The sequence below is a fragment of the Leucopleurus acutus genome, assembly GCF_964270905.1.
Source record: "Leucopleurus acutus genome assembly, chromosome: 1".
NCBI classification, from domain to species: Eukaryota; Metazoa; Chordata; class Mammalia; order Artiodactyla; family Delphinidae; genus Leucopleurus; species Leucopleurus acutus.
The window spans coordinates 146,053,485-146,074,819 of record NC_139142.1 but is presented as its reverse complement, the minus strand read 5'-3'; the positions used below and the strand labels follow the sequence as shown (position 1 = coordinate 146,074,819).

The following is a 21,335-nucleotide window of genomic DNA, read 5'->3' as shown; positions in this document are numbered from 1 at the left end:
TACAGACTTTCAGCCAGCCTCTTGTCCTCAGTCTTCCTGACGCACAGGCCTCCAGGGGTCCCTGGGACCCTGATTCCTGAGCCCTTCCAGTGTCCCACTTCTGGGTAGTTTCTCCCTGCAGGACTGGCTCTCAGCATTCACTGCTGTGGTAAGTCAGCTGCTCCTCGATCATCTGCTTTCCAGCTTCTAGAATTTTTGCTGACATCTTCCATCTGCCATCATCACCTCTCTCTTGCCCTTTGTCCTTGTGGATTTATGCCTTGTTTATTCCTTTCCTATCATCTTAGTGGGGCTCTGGAAGGGAGTGGAAATAAATCTGTGTCTGTTCAATGAGCCATATTTTTCTAGAAGTCCATTCACTGGGGCCAGGTTCATTATGGATGTGAGAGCAAGGACTCTGGCCTCTGATAGAAGAGGGATAACTGGGTGGAGAGTGAGACTAGAAGCAGAGAAGTGTTGAGTTTGATGTTAAGACCCTGGACTCTGGGCCACGTTTCTACCTGTGTTGGCAGACAGTTACATTAGCCTTAAGCCTCAAAGACTGGGGATAATGACGGGACTGCCTCCTGGGTTGCGCTGAGGATTCAGTGAGCACACATGTGAAGTGTGTAGCACAACACTGGCCACATGGTTAGCATTCAATGCCTGGTGACTGTTGTCACTGTTACCAAGTGATAAGTGACAAGGAGCTGAAGCAGAGAAGTGGCCCGCGCAGGGAAAGCTGGGTAGAAAACCATCCCAAGGGTCTGTCACCTCCCGACATGGGAGTCAAGAGTGAGAGAAGGGCTGGGAAGTCAGAAGAGTAGCCGCCCCTGCAGTACCCTCAGGCCTTTTCCCAGCTGCCCCCACCCAGGGTGCCGCCCAGCCTGACTTCTGTCAGGACAGACAGACGGACAGATATGTCTCTGTCTTCATTCAGCTGCTGGAATGCGTGAGGGACTTGGCTTGGGGCCTGGGGTGAGGGTGGGAGGAGAGGGCGAAACCCTGAGCCAGCCAGGGCCTCCCGGAGCCTTGGCACTGAGAAGAGCTGGAAGGAGGCGGAAAGAGAGATACAGGCGGAAAGAGAGATACAGGCGCGGCAGATGGAGGGGAGCTGGGGAGGGAGGAGAAGTTCATCTCCCCAAGGGTGGTCGCACTCTCACCTCTCCATCCTGGAGGGTCAGGCAGGAGGGGATCACGAGGCCCAGGACAGGTGCGGGAGGGGGTGCTCAGACGGAGAATGGGGTACCAACCTGTCCTCTAGCCCCTCCGCCCTCTGTCTCCTTGTTGGGGGTGGGACAGAAGACAGGACAGGTCCCACCTAGACAGGATGGAGGCCAGAATGAGCAAGTTTCACAGAAGGAAGGCGCCAGGTGGAGTCAGGCAGTGTTTCCAGGGCTTGAGGGTGTCGTAGAGGCACTCAGACCGCCCCCCCTTCCCCACTGGATGTGACACTCCTCGGCTCCCTGCAAGTAGATGTTTATTAGGCCACACAGACCCAGACATTGGCGAATCCCACTTGGTCTCAAACTGTGCTCAGGGGGACAGTGGTAGAGGAGGTAGTGTCCCTGTCCTCAAGACCCTCACCAAGTGGGGGGCACAGACATGTGACAATTCCGGGTAATTAGCACTGCGGCAGACAGGCCCGTGGGGTTTGTAGGAACCTGGAGAAGAGGGGCAGGGCCGTCACCTCTGAGAAGGAGCCGCGGAGCTGCCCTCTAAGGACTGCTGCAGCACCCTGAGGAAGAAGGGTGCTCTAGGTGGGGTGCACAGCGTGGTCCAGGGCTGGCAGTGCGGGAGCGTGGGGTGGGATGGAGAATCTTCAAGAGGTGGTGGTGGGGCTGGAGGAAAGCTTCTGGGGCCTGTGGTCATTGGCCAGTCCAAGACGTCAGCCTGAAGAACTTGAAGAGCCTTTCTAGACTGAGAGCTGCTTTCAGGGACCCTGCTGTTTCATAAGGGACCTCTCGTTTCTTGAGCTACTACTTGGACCTGGGGCCAGGGAGGGAAGGCCGTGTTCTCTCATGCCTTCGCAGCCAGGATTTCTGGAAGGAGAGAGGCGGGCCTTATCGTGTGTCGGGCCCTTGCCCCCACCATCTGGCGACTCCATGACTAGGCCCCCAGGGGTGGCGAGGGGAGGGGGCACACAGGCCTCTTCCAGATGATGGCAGCTCTTTGCAGCCCTTGAGGTGGGAGTGACACTTCCGACTGGAGCCACCCGCTGTCTGCTCTGACCCCATGTGGGGTTGCCCAGCCCACTATAATTAGAGCGAGGAGGGGCCCCGAGGGGAAGGGCTGACGTATGTCAGTAGCACGGGGAGCCTGGCAGTGAGCCGACCAGAGGAAGGAAGGGCCGGCTGCCGGCCGCCCGTGTGACTTTTCCCAAGTAGATGCTGCTATTTATACCTCTGTTGCTTGGGATCCCATAGGCTGCCTCAGCCTTTTGTAGATGAGGATGTGAAGGCCCAGAGAGGGTAAGGGATGGCCCAAGGCCACACAGCATCTGTAGCAGGGCAGAATTGGGGTTTCCAGTCAGCATCTGGGCCTGAATGTGTGGCTCTGATTCTGGTGGTGGGTCCTACGAGGACCCTTCAGGCCCCCCAACCTCGCACACACATATAGGATGGCCCTGAGAGGTTGTGGTCGCCCTGGCTGTCCAGCAGCAGGCCACAGAAGCTTGATTCGTGGCATGTCAGCACCGGGTCCTGGCCGGAAAACTGAAGGGCTGGATGTGGCCTGGGACCTGTTGGTGTGGGGCTGAGGCACGTTGGACCCCAGTCAGAGGAGCTCCCTGGCTGGGTCTGAGTCAGAGGAGTGGGTGAAGCCCCCAGCTACATCTTGAGTTGTGTCCTGCCAGGCAAAAAGGAGGAGCCCCGGGGCCAGGTTGACCCTTCACCCCCTTCCTCCCCGTCTCAGCCGATGCTCTGCCCCAGGGTGCAGGCGCAGGGAGCCCGCAGGCTGAAGCCAGCAATCGGAAGACTCCTTTCTCCCTGCCAGACCTCAGCTGCCATGATTTAGAGCTTCTGTTTGGAGTGAAGTGTTTGAGGTGGGCTCCTCGGATGGGAGGAGCTCTGCACCAAGGGCAGCCTAGCAAGTGGACACGTGGGCGTTGGCAGCCTGGCCTGGCATCACATCCTGACCATCACTGCCCTCCCACGTGACTCAGGGCAAGGGACGCACTGCCCTGGGCCCTGAAAGTGGAAGGAGATGGTGGTAGAGTTTTCTGCTTGAGGGGTTGTGAGCGGCAGATGAGAGAGCGCCCGCTCAGCGCCCAGGGCTAGCCTGGCCTGCGGCGATCCGGGACAGACAGCTGGGTCCCACACCTGCTCATTCGCCCGACGCCCATTTTACAGGGTCCATTTCCAGCTAACACAGGTGGGCCAGGTGATTCTGGGTGGGGAGGGGCCCCCAGGGTCCTCAGCAGGCGTCTGCTCACTGAGGCTTTGTTCCCTGAAGCTCTGGTGGAGCCCGGGCCCTGCCACTAGCCAGGGGACTTGGGAGACCACATGGACCACCCACCCTGGCCTGGGCTCGCAGCTCCCAGACCTCTGCCTCTGAAATTTGGACTCCCAGATCCCAGTGGCTGACTGCCCCCAGCCTTCCCTCACGCGGGCCTATAAATTGGCCTATTTCTCGGCCTCTCCGTGGCCCGTAGTGTCTCCTCCTTCCCTCCTGGCCAGACCCCAGCATCCATCACCTCTGCCTTTCTTTCCTGTGCCTCCCTCAGTCCTAACCAGGACCCTTTGCTCATCCTGGCTCCCTGACCTGGCACCGGCCACCCTCAAGCCTCCCAGACTGGAAAACTGGGGGGTTTCTGCCTCCCCCTACCCTGCTTAGCCTGGGACCCCAAGTCCCACAGGTCCTGCCTCCCTCCTGCCACTGCCAGGGAGTCCTGGCAGGAGATGGACAGGAGTAAATAAGGGAGTGACACAGGCTGGCAGACACTGGCCTCTCTCCCAGGTTGGCGGCCGGACAGGGGGCAGCCTTCAGGCCTTGGTGCTCCCACAGATGACCCTGGGTCTCAGCCCAGGGCGGGGCTATCAGAGGCCTGCTGTTGTATCAGCTGTGATGTGATGCTCTCCAGATCGTGGACAGAGGGGTGGAAGCTGCAGGAGCTCCGAGCAGGCTTAGTGGTCCAGGAGGCTGCAGAGGGCAGGGCCTTTCGGCTGGATCTTGGGGAAAGAGGCTTCACCAGTGGAGGAGTGGGGAGAGTGTCGTGGGTGGAAGGAATAGTTTGTGGAGAGGCCTGGCACTGGGGAGCGGGGATTAGCCAGCTGGAGTGCCCTGGAGATGGATGGGAGAGGCTGGGAGGGTCTTTCATGCTAGCTTAGGTCAAAGAATAGGATAGGTGAGCAAGGAGGCTGGAGTTTTCCTGTAAGTTTAGGGCTTTAAGCCCCTTCCCACCTTCCCTGCACAACTGGTCTGGTGCGGCCTCCCTGATGGGTCTCTCAGGCTGCCCCCTCTGCCCCAGAGGACAGGTGGCTCCTCACTTCATACTCCTGTCTCATCTCTGCAGCCGTGGGTGGGGCCTCTGCCTGGATGACTCTCCCACGAAGGATGTCATCGACTTCCCTTCGATACCACCTGGCGTCCTCTATGACGTGGGCCACCAGTGTCGCCTCCAGTATGGGGCCTACTCTGCCTTCTGCGATGACATGGACGTGAGTGTGGGGCCTGTGTGGACACGGGGGAGGAGGGCAGCCCTCGGCAGCCTGCAGACCCCACCCAGCCTGGGCTCGGCCCGCACGTGATGCCCACAAGACATAAAGTGGCCTGTGGGAGAGGCCGAGGGTTGGGCGGCCGTAGACCCGGGTCTGCATTCTGGGTGGACCATTTACCAACCATGGAACTTTGGGCAAGGCCCTCACCTGCTGGAGCTGGATCATAAGAGGTAAAATAAAACCTCTCCTGCGGGGTCCTGGGGAAGATCGCCCAAAGTGATGGCCATGGGCGTGTCAGAGACCCTGCGGCTTCTAACCAGGGTGTTTCCAGACGGGTAGGCTGGGGCTGGGAGAGGTGTGGGTGAGCTGGGGACTGCCCCGAGCCACAAACCCGAGCCTGGGGCCCCAGCCCAGGACCCCCCACACCATGTGCCGGCCCCAAGGAGGGGTTCCCAGGGGACTCGTGGGGGTGGTGAGGGGCCAGGGCAGGTGGTGGCGCCGAGGAGGAGGTGAGGGTATGGCCCTTGCCCTCCTCCTTGCAGAATGTCTGCCACACGCTCTGGTGCTCCGTGGGGACCACCTGTCACTCCAAGCTAGATGCAGCTGTGGATGGTACCAGGTGCGGGGAGAGCAAGGTAGGGGTTCGCCAGTCCAGCTGCGGAGGGGGTGAGAGGTGAGACTCCCTGCTGTGTCCGTGCTCTGGGGTCGCTCATGCCCTTAGCAGAACCCCAGCCCTCTCTGGCCCAAGTCCCCACCTGCAGAATGGAGGCTTTGGGGCAGAGCTTGACTGGGCAGTTCTCCAAAGTGCCTTCGGCTCAGAAGAGTCAGCATGTGGACTCTTATTTTATTCCTTGCTCGGCTCCACCATGGGGCCCAGGTGTTGGGCGACTGGAAGGGGGCCTCCCCCAGCCCTTAGGTCCTTCCCCTCTGGGCCTTTCCAGGCCTTCCACCCACCTTGTTCTCACTAGGGTGAGGAGCTTGGAGTGGGCTTGCTCTACCTCTGTCTGTCTCGGTAGTGGTGTCTGAATGGGGAGTGCGTTCCCATGGGCTTCCGGCCCGAGGCCGTGGACGGTGGCTGGTCTGGCTGGAGCGCCTGGTCCGTCTGCTCCCGGAGCTGTGGCGTGGGCGTGCAGAGTGCCGAGCGGCAGTGCACACAGCCTGCGTGAGTGCGGGGCCGGGGCTCCCGGGGCAGGTGGGATGGGGCGCCCTGAGCAGAGTCGGCGATTGCAGGGACACTGGCTCTGTCCCAGCCTCCCACTCGCAGAAGTATCCCCATGGAGGCCAAGCCTGGAGTGTCCAGAGCCACCTCGGGTCACTTCTAGGAGTGCCCCGGAGGCTGATTGAGTCGCCACTGCTGACCCCATTGCAGAGAGGGAAACACCAAGGCCCAGACACTGGAGGGACTCATCAGAGGCCACACAACAAAGCAGCAGCTGGTGGGAGGGAAGCAGGGAGGACAGTGGCTAAGAGCTTAGACCCTGAACCTTAGATGGATCGGGTTCAAATTCCCTCTCCACCCCTTCTCTGGGCCTCAGTTTCCAGAGAAAGTATATGATGGGGCAGCAGCAGTGCCCATCTGGTAGAGGATAAATGCAGGTAAAGCCCTGCAGCTAGTTCGTAGTAAGCGCTCAGTAAATAGAGCCACTTAGTGGCATTTGAGGTACAAGTGGGTCCAAGATGAGACTGGGGACAGCTGGGAGAATTGGTCAGCCTGGGAGGGGTGCTGTGTGACCTGGGGTGAGTGACTTCATCTCTCTGGGCCTCAGTTTCCCCATCTAAGAGTGGTGAGGTGAAGATTCAGGGAGATGCAGAGAGGCCAGCTGTACTGTAGACTGAGGGGATGCCCGGCACCTTTGGATGAGCCCACTTCACTAGGCTGCCCCAGGGTGGGCATGGGATTCAGAGCCAGGTCCTTCTAGGTCCCCGTGCTTATACCCCACCCTGCCTCCAGGCCTCTGGGCCTGAGCTGGGTTGGGGGCAGACGGGGTGGGGTTAGGGTTCAGGCTCTATGCTGGGGGCACACCTCTCAGCTGGGCCAGGGCCAAGGGGGCTTCCTTTTGACCTGGGCTGGGATGCTGCCACCAGGAACACATCTGCTGACACATGGGCTGTCAGGACTCTGGGTCCCACGGGCTGGAGACTTGGAGAGGCCCCTTCAGCCAGTCATGTCTGCAGCTTGGCCCAGCCTCTGAACAACCCTCTGCAGAGGCAGCCCCAGTCCCATTTTATAGATGAGGATACTGAGGCCCAGAGGGGGCCAGAGACTTGGCCAAGGTCACACAGCAGGTTAGGGGCAGAGCCCAGGCTTCCTGCTGCCACCTCCCCTGAGATGCTTTCAAACAGGGAGCCTGTGTCTGGACCAGAGTGTGGGCGACCCACAGGGAGAGCAGCGTGAACGGAGGTGGACGGCGGGAATCTCTGGGTGTTAGGGGTGCAGGAGGAGCCGCTCGCTCCGAGGGCCCACTTCTGGATCCGGGTGTGCAGTCGGCACTCACTGCCCCCCACCCCACTCTCCCCACAGGCCCAAATACAAGGGCAAATACTGCGTGGGTGAACGGAAGCGCTTTCGCCTGTGCAACCTGCAGGCCTGCCCCGCCGGCCGCCCCTCTTTCCGCCAAGTCCAGTGCAGTCACTTTGACGCTATGCTCTACAAGGGCCAGCTGCACACGTGGGTGCCCGTGGTCAATGACGGTGAGTCCTATTGCCCACAGGGACACTGAGGCCTGGAAGGGCAGAGATCCAAGGGCCAAGGTTGCCCAGTGATACAGGCACTGTCTGCCGGGGCTGCTGCTCCCTCCTGGCTCCCGTGGACAGCCTTGCACCCCCAGCCCGCCACTGATGGGTGTCGTGGAGGCGGTCTTCCCGGTGGCCTCCGTGGCTCCTGCCCTGCCCTGGTTGCCCCTCACGGCTCCTCTGCTTGGGCCCCCAGTGAACCCCTGCGAGCTGCACTGCCGGCCCTCGAATGAGTACTTTGCTGAGAAGCTGCGGGACGCTGTGGTCGATGGCACCCCCTGCTACCAGGGCCAGGCCAGCCGTGACCTCTGCATCAACGGCATCTGCAAGGTGTGCCCAGCTAGGAAGAGAGGCTCCAGCACTGCCCTCCCCAACCCCCTGGCAGGTCTCCTCTGGCTTCCTCCTGCTTCCCTCTGGCCCCCCTCCCCAGGCTGTACCATTGCGCTTCCCCGCTCTGCCAGTGAAGCCCTTTGATGGTCTGCCATCGCCTCTCAGCAAAGCCTTCCCGCTCCTCCTGGGACTGGAGCCCCCGTATCATCAGGCCTCACCCCCAGGCTCTGCCTCTGCACCACGGCCTGCCCGCCATGGCTTCTGAATGCTGGCTTTCGTACCGGCCCAGCCCTGGCCCGGAAACCAGAGCTCAGGTGGTAGCTCGACCTCCTGCTGGCTGGATGACCCCCAGCAGTGGTTTCCTCTGCGATAGTAGAAAGCGGACTGTCCGTCCATGTAGCCACGTCACAGGGTTAAATGCAGTCATTTAACAGGGCAATTGCAGGGCCGTGCAGGCCTCAGGGCCTGGCAGAGAAAGCGTCAGTGTTTGCTGACAATACTTAGACTTATTTCCAGCAGTATCAGTGCCACTCCCCCTGCCCGTGTCCTCAGCACTTTCTCTCCCCTGCTCCTGGGAAGGGAAGCCCCTGGGCGTAGAGGCCTGGGCTCTGGGGAGGACCAGCAGGGAACACTGATTTCTGCTTCGGGGAAATTCCTGTCCACGCTGGTCAGGAGCGCGGGTGTGCCAGCTCCCCCTGCCTGCTGTGGCCTTTTACAAAGCTTCTCCCGTCTCTTGTCTCATGCGATCTCACAGCACACCTTCACGGTGCGGGTGGTTCTCCCTGTTTCATATCTGAGGAAGCTGAGGCCCAGAGAGGTCGAGGGGTTTACGTGGGGTCAGAGGGCACAGCTGTGGTGGGGCCCCCGCTCCCTGCTCCGAGCTCTCTCCTCCCCACCCTGGCAGGCCCCCGAGGCTGGTGCCAGAGAGGGCTCGCTGCCAGGGGCCCAGCACCAGGGGGCTCCCCTCCCCATGTGTTGCAGAATGTGGGCTGCGACTTCGAGATTGACTCGGGTGCCGTCGAGGACCGCTGCGGCGTGTGCCACGGCAACGGCTCCACCTGTCACACCGTGAGCGGGACCTTCGAGGAGGCTGAGGGCCTGGGTATGGGTGGGACCACTGGTGGGGGGCAGGGCACTCTTGACCTGGTGACCCTTCCTTGTCTCCCTTGAGCCCTGCCCACGGCCCCCATGGCCAGAGATGGGAAGCAGGGGAGCTGCCCTGCTGGGTCTAGGATCCTGGCAGGAGTCAGGGCACCCAGGCCCAAGTGCAGAGACCTGCCTTCACAGGGAGTCCTCCTGCCCCAGGGACCCCAGCCTGGGCTTATCAGGCTTATGAGTGGCCTTATGAAGCTTTAGAGACCCCCCAGCTCCACTCACTTGCCTCAGGGCCTGTTTTGCATCCATTGCTTAAGTGCCAACTGTGTGCTAGGTGAGGGAGACACAGAGGTGAAGAGCTTACAGTCTCACCTTTTAGATGCAGTGGAGGGAGGCCCAGAGGGCTGTGAGCCCTGAGGAAGGAGGTCCTGACATGGAGAGGTCAGGGAAGACTTCCTGTAGGAAGTGGAATTTAGCTGAATCATAAAAGACTCAGACGAGATGGGGAAAAGCATTACACATGGAGGAAAGAGCTTGTGCCCAACAAAGCCTGGAGGCAAGAAGGCGCATGCTCTGTCTGGGGACCTATCTATAAGAAAGGCGGGGATGCCATAAGGCTTTGAATGCTAGACCGAGAAGCTTTGATTTCAGCCCCAGAGATGCAGTCCAGTGTGGTGGTTAAAGCTCAGACCTCAGAGAGGTTTCACATCCCAGCAGAGCCCTGGTGCAAGTTATGTAACCTTTCTGTGCCTCAGTGCCCTCATGTGTAAAATGGGGATAAGAGTAGTGCCTACGTCATAGGGTTGTTACACCTGCAGAGTCCTCAGGGTAACGCCAGGCACGTGATGGGTACTACTTAGTGAAAGAACAGAAACAGGCTGTATAGGTATGAGCAGGATATCCCAGGGGAAAGGCCCAGTCAATTGGGGTTTTTAGAAAGGTCATGCTGGCCCCAGGTATAGGGGATAGGCCCAGCCTTGTGACAGGGAGACCAGCTAAGGTTTCCCAGAGAAGGGTGGTGGGGCATGGGTCAGGGGGTAGGATTTGAGCCCTTCTGAGGCTTTGGTGATCTGGGACAGATCTAAGTGGGGAACCCAGAATCTTGACGATGGAATCTTTGGCATCAGCAGGCAGGGGCAAGTGGAAGGAGAGGTGAGGGCGGGCAACAGCTAACCCTCTTACCTCTTTTCACCACCTGTGCACGATCCCTGGCCAACAGGGTATGTGGACGTGGGGCTGATCCCAGCCGGTGCTCGCGAGATCCGCATCGAGGAGGTGGCCGAGGCCGCCAACTTCCTGGCCCTACGCAGCGAGGACCCGGATAAGTACTTCCTCAACGGTGGGTGGACCATCCAGTGGAACGGGGACTACCAGGTGGCGGGGACCACCTTCACATATGCGCGCACAGGCAACTGGGAGAACCTCACGTCCCCGGGTCCCACCGACGAGCCTATCTGGATCCAGGTGACCGCCTCCTGGGGCCCAGGCTGGGGAGGAGCAGAGGTGGAGTCCGTGGCTCCCAGCCGCATGGCAGGAGCGAGCCCTGGGGCAGTCACAGAGCCCGGCTCCGGGCCTGGCCCTACTGCTGGGGCCTCTGCCTCGGCTTCCCCATCTCTAGAATGGCTCCATGGTGTAGCCCCAGGTCCCAGAGGTGGCTGAGGTTGGCTCCTTTAGGATGGGTGGCAGGTCTTGGCAGAGGGAGAGGACACCTCATGCTCACGGAGCCCCCCCCCCCCGCCTGCCCCAGCTCCTGTTCCAGGAGAGCAACCCTGGGGTGCGCTACGAGTACCTCATCCACAGGGAGGCGGATGGCCGTAGCCAGATCCAGCCGCCCGAGTTCTCCTGGCACTATGGGCCCTGGACCAAGTGCACAGTCACCTGTGGCACAGGTGAGGAGAGCAGGGGGCGCAGCTCCTGCCCAGCAGGGCCTGTGTCTCTGGGCACTGATGCCTGGCTTTAGCCTCTGGCTCGTTGCTTAGTTGCTGGGCTGCTGTGAACTGGGAATGCTGCTTCTGGGCCTCAGTTCCCCCATCTATGTAATGGGGCTAGCAATGGCCCCATCTCATAGGTCCACTGGGAGAGTAAACAAGGTGAGGCAGGCACAGCACGTGGTGCTTGGCGAGCACTCAGTGTGTCTCCCCCAGAGAGGCACCAGCTGCCTCTCCCTCTTCTCACTGCTCAGCTCTGGCAGGTCCTGTGCCCGTGGTTCTGCCCCATACCTGGGATCTGACCCCTTCGTCCTCCCAGAGCCTTACCTGCATCTCCGTCAGGACAAGCTCCTTCCTCTTCTCTAGCTCCTGCCACAGACAGGCTTCCCCGGGCCCCCCTCCTCCTCGGTGCCCTCCCACCCTTCCTGGGAGGCGCAGAGCCTGACACTCCTGGGCTGCTGGCCCAGGAGGGCTTCCCCAGTGAGAAGGGGGAGGGGGGAGGGAGAGAAGGAGGAGGGGCAGGGGAGAGAAAGAAGGAGGGGGAGGAGGATGGAGTAGGACAGGGGCAGGGAGGAGGGAGCTGGGACGTGACAAGGATCTCCCCAACCAAACTCTGAGCCTCGTAGCCCAATGGCCTATTCACCACATTTACTTGTTCCTTTAAACTCTTTATAAAATGTGTAACAATTTGACTAACTCTCACCTCCCCCCACCGTGGCTTCTTCAGTCTCCCTTCCCCTCCCCCTCCCCCTCAGTGTCCAGGAGTCTCAGTATCAGGAATCTGGGACAGAGACATTTGAACATTCCTTGAAATGCCTTTATGATGACGAATGAACACTGACCCACTAAAGCTGGGCGGGAATCTTCAAAAGCTATTAAAGGCATCCTACCCCGTATGAGTTAAATTTACAAATGTGAAAACAAATACGTTTGATGAACCAGACACTGGGAAATCGTCTTTCAGCAAATCGGTGGCTTCCCACGTGGACAGAATAGGAATGTGTTGAGTGGCAAGTGGCAGGATCCTGATGCGTGGTAGCTGGAGCAGATAAGGGGTTGCTTGGCTTCGGCAGTAAGAACCCCCAGGGAGGGTGCGTAGTCCACGCTGGCTGGATGACCTGCCATGTTTTTAGGGACCACTCTCAGCCCCACCTTCCCCTCATGTGTGTCACAAGATAGCACCCTTTGCCCAGGCTTCTTGCTGGCAAGAAGAAGAAGGGGCAAAGGGCTGACTCTCGGGAAGGACTTGTGTCTTTTTCTCCCTGGCACGACTGTGTCCCAGACCCCCTAGCTGCACGGGAACTACAGTGGGGAGTGTTTTCAGCAGGTCCCATTGTTACCTTGAACAAACCCTGCGTTCTATTAGGAAGGAAGGAGGCGGGTGGAGGGGAGACTGGAGGCTCAGGGCAGGGGTGAGTCCCCCCTTCTGTGCCATAGGGGGAGCAGGGTGAAGGCAGGGCCCGTTGGAGTTGGTCCTGCCGCTGGGCCTCAGCGGGCGGTGTGGGGTGCGTGTGGAAAGGGAAGAGCAGGGCTCTGCAAGGGTGCAGAGAGGGGCAATGGCAGGGGGAGTGAAGGACAGGAACCGCAACAAAGCGAGTGCCGGGGCAGGGGGTGGGGAGTGCTGTGAGCTGGTGAGGAATGCCTGACTGGGAGGTCTGACGGATTTCTCCTCCAGAATTTCTGGGCACTGATCCTGTTGGGAGGAGTGTAGACACTGGAGGTGGTGCTAGGCTGTGGTTGGATTTGGCACTGGTTGCACTCTTAGCACGCGCCAGGCGTGGGCTGAGCCTGCACATCCGTGAGCACGTTATCCTCACACCTGGCCTTCAAGGCAGGTGTTATCGTTACTCCCACTAACAGATGAAGACAGTGAGGTTCAGAGGGGCCAAGTGAGCTGCCCAGGCCTCGCAGCTAGGAAGCTGTGGGGCTAGAGCCCCTGCCCACTGAACCTGCACACTCTGCTGCCTCCCTAGGGGTGGGGGTGACGGCCAGGAGGACAGTGAGGTGGGGGCAGTGGGGGCCTGCCTTCAACCTGATAGAGGCAGTGAGGCCCTGTTCTGGAAGGGATCTGAGCAGAGTTGGGTAGAGCTGTGTCTCTGGGTGCAGCGTGGCTCAGGCAGGGGGCGCCCTGAGTGCCAGGCCCAGGCTGAGCCCCCATGGCCTCCCAGGGATGCAGAGGCAGAGCGTGCGCTGCATGGAGCGGCAGGCGGGGCCCGTGGACGAGAGGCACTGTGAGCCCCTGGGCCGGCCCGATGACCGTCAGAGGAAGTGCAGCGAGGAGCCCTGCCCCGCCCGGTGAGCCCACCAGGCGCCTGACTCCCAGTGTCCCTCATCAGGGCGCCCCTGGGAGGAGCAGAGGGAGCTGGGCTCTTAGCCTTCCTTCCCAAGGCTGAAGCCCCAGCCCCTGGTTGCCCGTGACCTCAGCCTGGGCCTGGGTTCCCCCTCAATAGCCAGCATCAGCCAGGGACATGCCTGATCGCTCGTGCTTGGGTCCCTGGATGTGAACATGGGCCTTGGGTCTTGCCCAGGTCCCCCAGGGGTGAAGGTGGCAGGAGCAAAGGGGACTGTGCCCAGTCACTGGGCTTTGGGGGCCAGGGGGCCATCCCAGGCTTGGAGCTCTGGGAACTCGTCCCCTGGGCTTAGGCCCGACCCTCCCTGAGCCCTGAGTGCCTGGGAGTCCAGGTGGCTGCACGCTGATGCTGCCCTTGTGCCCCCACAGGTGGTGGGCAGGTGAGTGGCAGCTGTGCTCCAGCTCCTGCGGGCCTGGGGGGCTCTCCCGCCGGGCTGTGCTCTGCATCCACAGCGTGGGGCTGGATGAGCAGAGCGCCCTGGGGCCACCTGCCTGTGAGCACCTGCCCCGGCCCCCTGCCGAAACCCCTTGCAACCGCGATGTGCCCTGTCCGGCCACCTGGGCTGTGGGGAACTGGTCTGAGGTGAGCAGCACGATGCGAGGGGGCCCGGCCCCAGCTCTGCCATCGGTCTTGGGCTACAGGGAGGCAGAGACAGCCTTTGGGGAGCCCTTACTGCCGGGCACCGTGGTGGGAGGGGCCTGGGGCATTCCAGGTCCGGCCCCATCCCCAAAGCCTCAGGGGCTGGGATGCCCTGGCCAGCCATGGCCACAAGTCATGGTCTCGAGCTGGTCAGGGCAAGAGAGGGCTGCCTGGGGCCCTGTACACTGACACTGAGCAGTGAGCAGGGTACCTTGCCAGGCCCCAGCTTCCCCTGGCCCTGAGCCCCTCACCCTGGCCTTCCCTTTAGTGCTCTGTGTCCTGCGGCCCAGGCAGTCAGCACCGAAGCATCCTCTGCACCAATGACACTGGTGTCCCCTGCGCTGAGGACCAGCGGCCAGCAAGCGAGGCCACCTGCCTTCTGCCGCCCTGCCCGAGGGCCCTGGACGTGCTGGGCCCCGAAGGCTCAGGCAGCGGCTCCTCCAGCCGCGAGCTCTTCAACGAGGTCGACTTCATTCCTCACCGCCCAGCCCCACGCCCTCCGCCCCCCTCGTCAGCCAAGCCGGCTGGCATGGGCAACGCCATCGGGGAGGAGGACCCTGAGCTGGGCCCACCGGGGCCCGTGTTCGTTGACGACTTCTACTACGACTACAATTTCATTAACTTCCACGAGAACCTGTCCTACGGGCCCTTCGAGGAGCCTGACGCAGACCTGGCGGGCACAGGGGATTGGATGCCCCCACCCCTGAGCAGTGCTGCCGAGCCTCCTGTGGGCACCCCCATGCCCACCACAGAGCCTTCTGGGCCTGAGGATGAGGGGGCACTGGGAGATTGGTCCCCCGCTCCTTGGCCCAGCCAGGCTGGCCGTTCCCCACCCCCACCCTCGGAGCAGAGCCCTGGGAACTCCTTGGTCAATTTCTTATTTGAGGAAGATGCCCCCGTGGGAGCCCCAGACCTTGGGCTCACCAGCTTGCCTTGGCCCCCGACTTCGGTCAGCGTGGAGACGCCTGCCGCCCCTGGGAGCCAGAACAGGCTCCTGGGCGGGGGGGACAGCCACAGCCAGCCGCCGCCTCCCTGGTGGGAGAGGACCAATGAGGTCTCCGAGGACAGCGAGGAAGCCTTGGGCCGCAGAGCGCCCCAAAGACCCAGCCCCACGCTGCCCCCCTCGTCCCCCATCAGCACCTCCCACTCCTCTCCTGGTCCCGACACAGTAGAGCTGTGGACGAGTGGCACCTTGGCCTGGGAACCAGCGCTGGAGGGTGGCCCGGGGCCTGTGGACAGTGAGCTGTGGCCCACCGTTGGGGGCGCTCCTCCCACCGCCAATCTGCCAGACACTCAGGGTACAGATAGTGCCCTGGAGCCCAGGACTCCCACCCTTCCCACCCCAGGCCTGGCTCTGCAGGACCTGCAGACCCTGGCGATGCCAGGACCCTTCCTTCTGAAGGCTCCGACCGGCCTAGGGCACACGCCTTGGGTGACTGCCCTGAGCCTGGGGCCCTTGGGCCAGCCTGAGTCCCCCAGCCCTGAGACGCCCCTAAGCCCTGTGCTGCTGTCCATACCAGCTCAGGACAGGCCGGCCAACGGCAGCCAAGCCCCTGGGCCTCTGGACCCCAGCCCAGCAGAGGAGGGGCCCCCCGTAGACCTGCTGCCCGTCAGGAATGCCAGCTGGCAAGTGGGGAACTGGAGTGAGGCAAGTGGTGCAGGGGTCGGGGTGGGCCGGGGGGTTGAGCAGGACCTCGCTAACTTGGTCTCTTCCTCTGAAAATGAGCAGAGCAGGATATAAGCCTTGTCTGTCCAGCCTCCTGGGTGGGTGGGGATTAGGGAACTGACAGCCCGTGGTGAGTGGAGGCTCTGTGAGGTGGGAGGAACTTTGCCCCAGCTCAGTCATACTGCCCTCCATGTGCCCCTGGGGCTGCTCTGCCCCATTGGGCCTCAGTTTCTCTTCTGAACAGTAGGGTGGGGCAAGGGGGCCTGTATCCCTAGGGTCCCCAGAGGCTCATTCCTGAGTAGCACAGGGGGCCGCTGGGAGGGCAGGGCAGGCACAGATGAGGGGCAGCCAGGGGGAACGGCCCTCTCATACTCTGGCTTGCATGCTTCCGGGGACAGGGAGCTCGCCCCAGGCAGCTGTGTCAGTGGGGAAGCCTCCTCCCATGGTCCCCAGGCCCGGCGGGGCTCAGCCTGGGTCCTCCAGGTGCTGTGCAGTTCCTTGCCACCTGGTTCTCCCCTCAGGGCTCCTGCTTTGTCGGGCCTGTGAGGGTCTGAACTGCATGGCAAGAAGCTGTCCTGTGTCCCCTACCCCACCCCAATGTCCCCAGGTTGTTACCATAGGGGAAGTGAGCTGCTTCTGTTCAGATCCCTAGTTTTGGCATGGGAGGGACAGGTTGAGGCCCAGTGAGGAACCCAGACTTCCTTCCCAAGTGATTCCTCACACATGTCTCCTGTAGCAGGGACAGTTGGTTGCCAGGGGATTTGACTTTTCATCTTCATGGTCTCCTTGGGAGGTGGGTGGAGGAGCCCATTTTGCAGACGAGTTAACTGAGGCACTGGCGGGTCCCTCTCACCTGGCTGGGGGGCTGGAGGGTGCAGGGATCTGCCCGGCCCTCATGGGCACTGCGTCCCTGCCCCCAGTGCTCTACCACCTGCGGTCTGGGTGCCGTCTGGAGGCCCGTGCGCTGCAGCTCCGGCCGAGAGGAGGACTGCACTCCCGCAGCCCGGCCCCAGCCCGCCCGCCGCTGCCACCTGCGGCCCTGCGCTGCCTGGCACACGGGCAGCTGGAGTAAGGTGCGTGAGGGAGAAGGCGGGCAGCGTCGGGGCACGGGGTGGAGCTCTGGGGCCCGTGGCCTGTGTTTGGGGTCAGCCATAGCCACCGGGGGTGGGGGTGCTCTGTGCTGCACATCTTCGTACTCTGATTTCTAGCCTCTGGGATCATTCCGTCTGTGTGTGGTTCAACCTGCCCCACTCCCCTTCTCTCACTGGTTGTATCCTTTTCTCTCCTTTCTGTCACCCTCGGGATTTCACTTTCTCCTTTGTTCCACTCTTTCTCCATCTGTCCCATTCCGGGGCAGCCCCTGGCCACGCCACCCGCCGCCCAAGGCTGGTCAGCCGTGGCTTCTCCCTGGGGCCCTTAAGGGACTTGCCGCGGGTGGGGGTGAGAGTGCCCAACGCTCGCCCTGCCAAAGCCCTCACCGCATCCTCGTGTGCGTGCACGTGGTGGTGGTGTATCCACACGCGGGACCCTTGGCCTCCAGTGCTCCCGCAGCTGTGGCGGGGGTTCCTCCGTGCGGGACGTGCAGTGTGTGGACACACGGGACCTCCAGCCGCTGCGGCCCTTCCACTGCCAGCCGGGGCCTGCCAAGCCACCTGCCCGCCGGCCCTGCGGGGCCCAGCCCTGCCTCAGCTGGTACATCTCTTCCTGGAGGGAGGTGAGGCCTGGGGGTCTGGGATGGGAGCGGGGGTGTCCTCAGAGCCTAGCAGTGCCCAGACCCCTTCCCCGGCCCTCCTAGTGCTCCGAGGCCTGCGGCGGTGGTGAGCAGCAGCGTCTGGTGACGTGCCCAGAGCCGGGCCTCTGTGAGGAGGCGCTGAGACCCAACAGCACACGGCCTTGCAACACCCACCCCTGTACGCAGTGGGTGGTGGGGCCCTGGGGCCAGGTGAGCCGGCGCGGGGTTTCGTGCAGGGAGGACATGCAGAGGGGGGACTCATGTCAGCAGGCATCCATCAGGCCTTTGTTCACGCAGGGAGTTGTTGAGTGTGTCCTGTATGCCAGGCTCTCTGTGGTCCCTGCAGATACAGTGGTGGCCAGATGAGGTCCCCACCCTGCTGAAGCTTGCAGCCCGCCAGGGAGACAGACTTAAAAAAAAAAGGGATGTGCGCTGTGATGTCAGGGAAGGCCTTCTGGGGAGGGGACTTCAGAGCGAGACTGGAGGGGTTTGTGATGTGAAGGAGAGGCATACGGGAGCAGCAAATGCAAAGTCCTGGGGCAGGAGTGACAGACACAGGATGTTCAGGAGACTAAGCAAAGACCAGACTGGCGGAGGGGGTACGGGAGTGGCCAGTGAGGCCTCAGCTGGGCAGGACACTTCCTGCCAGGCCTGTTTGGGAATCTCAGTCCTTGTCCCACTGGCTGCTGAGGGACCCTGGGCAGGTTGCTTTACCTCGCCAGGCCTCTGTCTTCTCATCTGTAAAGTGGGGTTGTGAGCATTAGATGCTCCTCTCACACAGTGAGGCATTTAGCACAGGGCCTGGCACGATGTTGGCACAGATTAAATTTATTTTTACGGCTTTTTAAAAACATCAGACCCCAACTGATAAGAACAAAGCCTGACTTGGGATGGTGGGCCCTGTTTGAGAAACTTTCTCTCCCTTCCTTGCACTGCCCATGGGCTGCAGCAGGTCCTCCAGCCCCGGAGCCACTGCCCAGGCCTCTCAGGCGTGTCCCGTCCCGTGTGAGGGGCTGGCAGCTTCCCCCTCCGCTCTGCAGATGCAGTTCCTGCAAGCGAACACCTAGTGGCCTCTGGGGACAGGACCGACCCTCTGAGGAGGCTGAGAGGTGGGGCTGGGAACCATGAGCTAGGCTTCCTGGAGAAGGCAGCAGCTGCCCTGGGGACGCGCCTGGGATGCCCCCCTGCAGGGCTGGTAAGAGGATGCTCACCCCTCCCGCGCTCCCCACAGTGCTCAGCCCCCTGCGGTGGTGGCGTCCAGCGGCGCCTGGTCAAGTGCGTCAACACCCAGACTGGGCTGCCTGAGGAAGACAGCGACCAGTGTGGCCACGAGGCCTGGCCCGAGAGCTCGCGGCCATGCGGCACCCAGGACTGTGAGCTCACTGAGCCTCCGCGTGAGTGCCCCACCCGGCTGTCTGCTGGGCAGGGGGCGGGCAGGGTGGACGGTGGGGAGATGGAGAGTCATGGAACCGTCCCCCTACAGCACTGGCTGACTGACAGGGAGCCACGCAGAGGCTGGGGCTGTGCTGGGGTCAGAGCCAAGGGGAGTCCAGCCCCGCAGGCAGCTTTCTTTAGCTCAGGGGTCTCAGTTACCCCCCGTTCCCAGAGTGAGGCCAGGGATGTTCCTGACACTGTGTGGAGCTCAGGCCTGGGTGAGCCCCCATCCCCAGCTCTGGGCCGTGCATCTGGCCAGAGGAGGGCTGCCCAGAGTGAGCAGTGTAACCGCATGAAGGGGCCTCCCGCCTAGGGTCCTGCTAGCTCCCAGCAGCTGGTGGCTTCCTGGCCAGCTGGGTCCTAGAGGAAGAGCTTGTGGCAGAGGTGGCTCTGGACATAGATACACGCACACGCACACATGCACACACACACACGCGCGCACACACGCACGCGTGCACGCACATGCACACACGCACCTGCACATACACACGCGTGCACACACACACGCGTGCACACACACACGCACGCACACACACGCTTCCTTCCTGCAGCCCAGCCACCTCCAGCCACCCCTAGCCACCCCCAGCTGTGCTGAGCACAGGAAACTGGCCCTGGAGTCACACCTGGCCTCCCATCACCAGCTCTATGGTCTTGGGCTCCACTTCCCTGTCTTACGCATAAAGGGGCAGACAACCCCCATCCTCATAAATGAGGTCTTGGGGTGAAGAGCCCAGGAAGTGCTCAGGGAAGGTTGGCTTCTTCCTCTCCCTCGTGGACACTATCATCCCCCGTCACGAGGTCAGGAAGAACGCCTAGGGCTACCTGTCAGTCAAGAGAATCCAGCAGCTCCTATGCCTGTCAGCTGTCTGACTCCTGCCCCTAGGCCAGAGCCACCCTAGGACAGAGTCCTTGGCCCTCTGGCGTCCAGGGCCCCCAGGGACCTGCCGCAGTCCGCATTCTGTACCAGTGACTGGCTCCTTGGTAGCCCTTGGGCAAGCCCGGACTAGCCACTGCCATCCCTTGCTGGCCACACCACTGGGAGGGATAGGCTTCCTGCCCCAAATCCCATTACCTCAAGGCCCAGCAGAAATTCCACCCACCCCAAGCGCCCAGCCCTCAGCATTCATCCAGCGAGCACCTCCGTGCCTCCTGCACACAGCCCCAAGGTAGCTGCTGGCACCCAAGCGAGTTTAAGGGTAGAGGCCAGCCAAGGAAGTGACTTGCCGAGACCCTGGAGTCCCCAGGATGTTTTGATGATCTGTGGGGCTGTGTGGCAGGACGTTTGGAAAGCCTGGAAACTTGGTCATCACGGTGAGGCAGCTGACATAGCACGGCCACATCCGTTTGCCTGTGGAGGTGGGGTTACTGGCAGCTGAGGGAACTGGGGCCCCTTGAGAAGTAACTTGCCTGAGGTCACACAGTGGGAACAGGATGCAGGTCTGCAGATGTGCAGGTTAGAGCTGCTGCTGAGAGCCAGGGTGGAGGAGGCTGCACGTTGCCTCATGCCTTCTGCCGGGGCCCAGGGATGTCCCAGGGACAGGGCTGCCAGTTGCCTTCCTGCTTCTCCTCCCCTGGGATGTCTGCTGAAGTGAGAGGGCCAGGCGGCAGCTGGGGGCTGTCACAGGCAGCGGGAGCAAGGCCGGGAGGCTGGAAGCAAGCCACTTCCCAAAATAGCTCTGATAAGCACAGGGCAGGAGGGCCCTCCAGGCCTCAGCCCCAGGCAGGCAGCCTCCCTCTGGCCCTCCTCAAGAGGCCTGGGCTCTGCTGACGGGCTGATGGCCCAGGCCACACCTGCTCTGTCAGGGCCTCGGTGCCGGGCCCGGGCCCGGCTGATGGGACTGTTCTGGTGTGTGACCCGGAAGCTGAAGCTGAGTACAGCCCATGGCTGCAGGGGCCAGGGAGGTCTGGCAGGACAGGTGCATTTGGGCAGGGGGTGTGGGGCAGAGGCCACTGTAGGCTGGCAGGAGGCACCTGGGACTTCCATTGTGTGCCAGGTCTTGTCAGGTCTCGCAGGGTCAGGGACCGAGAGGGGTGGCAGGCTCTCTGGCTTCTCGTGAGCACCTGAGGCGGTCAGGACTGGGGTCTCGGGGCCTTTCCTCTGGAAACCTGAGCCCAACAGGGCCAGTTCTCCAGTCCTGGAGGTGGGGGCCTAGGCCAAGGGCAGGTGGGACAGGACAACAGCAGGAGATCTGTAACTCAGGCCTAGGGGAGCCCCTCCAGAAACAGGAGGCCGATGCTCTGGGGGTGGCTGCAGGTCTCCTTAAGGCCCAGCTAAAATCTCAGGGAAGCCCCTCCACCCTGGGTGCAGGTGGGAGGAGGGGGGTGGTTCCGGTGCCCGCCTGCTGGTCCTGACCGCCCCCCCTTCCAGCCCTAGGCTGCGAGCGCGATCGCCTGTCCTTCGGTTTCTGCGAGACGCTGCGCCTGCTGGGCCGCTGCCAGCTGCCCACCGTCCGCACCCAGTGCTGCCGCTCCTGTCCCCCACCTGGCCGTGGTGCCCCCTCCCGCGGCCGTCAGCGGGTCGCCCGCCGCTGACCCACACCCCGGCCCCCCGCGGCCAGGATGCACAGCCAGACCGATGCACGGACCTCAGCGCCCAGCAGGACCTCAGTGCCCAGCACGGGCTGCGGTGGAGCCCCGCCCCTCGCGCCCTAATGGTGCTAACCCGGCCCCCCGACAGTGGCAGGCTGGGGACCCTTCCCCCTCAGAAAAGGTATTTTTTTATTCTAACAGTTTGCCTAACATTTATTATTATTATTGTTATTGTTACACATAAACAGGCATCTGCCGTTT

At 62.0% G+C, this 21,335-nt stretch overlaps 1 protein-coding gene across 1 annotated transcript in view; it reads left to right on the top strand.

Annotated features, from left to right (window-relative positions):
- Positions 1–21,077, top strand: part of ADAMTS7 (ADAM metallopeptidase with thrombospondin type 1 motif 7) — a gene marked incomplete at both ends in the record, with an annotated part of 56,862 nt that extends 35,785 nt beyond the window's left edge. The window contains 16 exons of the mRNA XM_082834567.1: positions 4,493–4,637; positions 5,180–5,272; positions 5,654–5,799; positions 7,159–7,328; positions 7,567–7,700; positions 8,682–8,802; positions 10,015–10,259; positions 10,543–10,684; positions 12,892–13,018; positions 13,443–13,656; positions 13,982–15,361; positions 16,300–16,452; positions 16,920–17,093; positions 17,175–17,321; positions 18,343–18,505; positions 20,920–21,077. Of these exons, the coding sequence (XP_082690693.1) occupies positions 4,493–4,637; positions 5,180–5,272; positions 5,654–5,799; positions 7,159–7,328; positions 7,567–7,700; positions 8,682–8,802; positions 10,015–10,259; positions 10,543–10,684; positions 12,892–13,018; positions 13,443–13,656; positions 13,982–15,361; positions 16,300–16,452; positions 16,920–17,093; positions 17,175–17,321; positions 18,343–18,505; positions 20,920–21,077 (3,712 nt within the window). The remainder of the gene's footprint in view (positions 1–4,492; positions 4,638–5,179; positions 5,273–5,653; positions 5,800–7,158; positions 7,329–7,566; positions 7,701–8,681; positions 8,803–10,014; positions 10,260–10,542; positions 10,685–12,891; positions 13,019–13,442; positions 13,657–13,981; positions 15,362–16,299; positions 16,453–16,919; positions 17,094–17,174; positions 17,322–18,342; positions 18,506–20,919) is intronic.
- Positions 21,078–21,335: the final 258 nt, after the last annotated feature.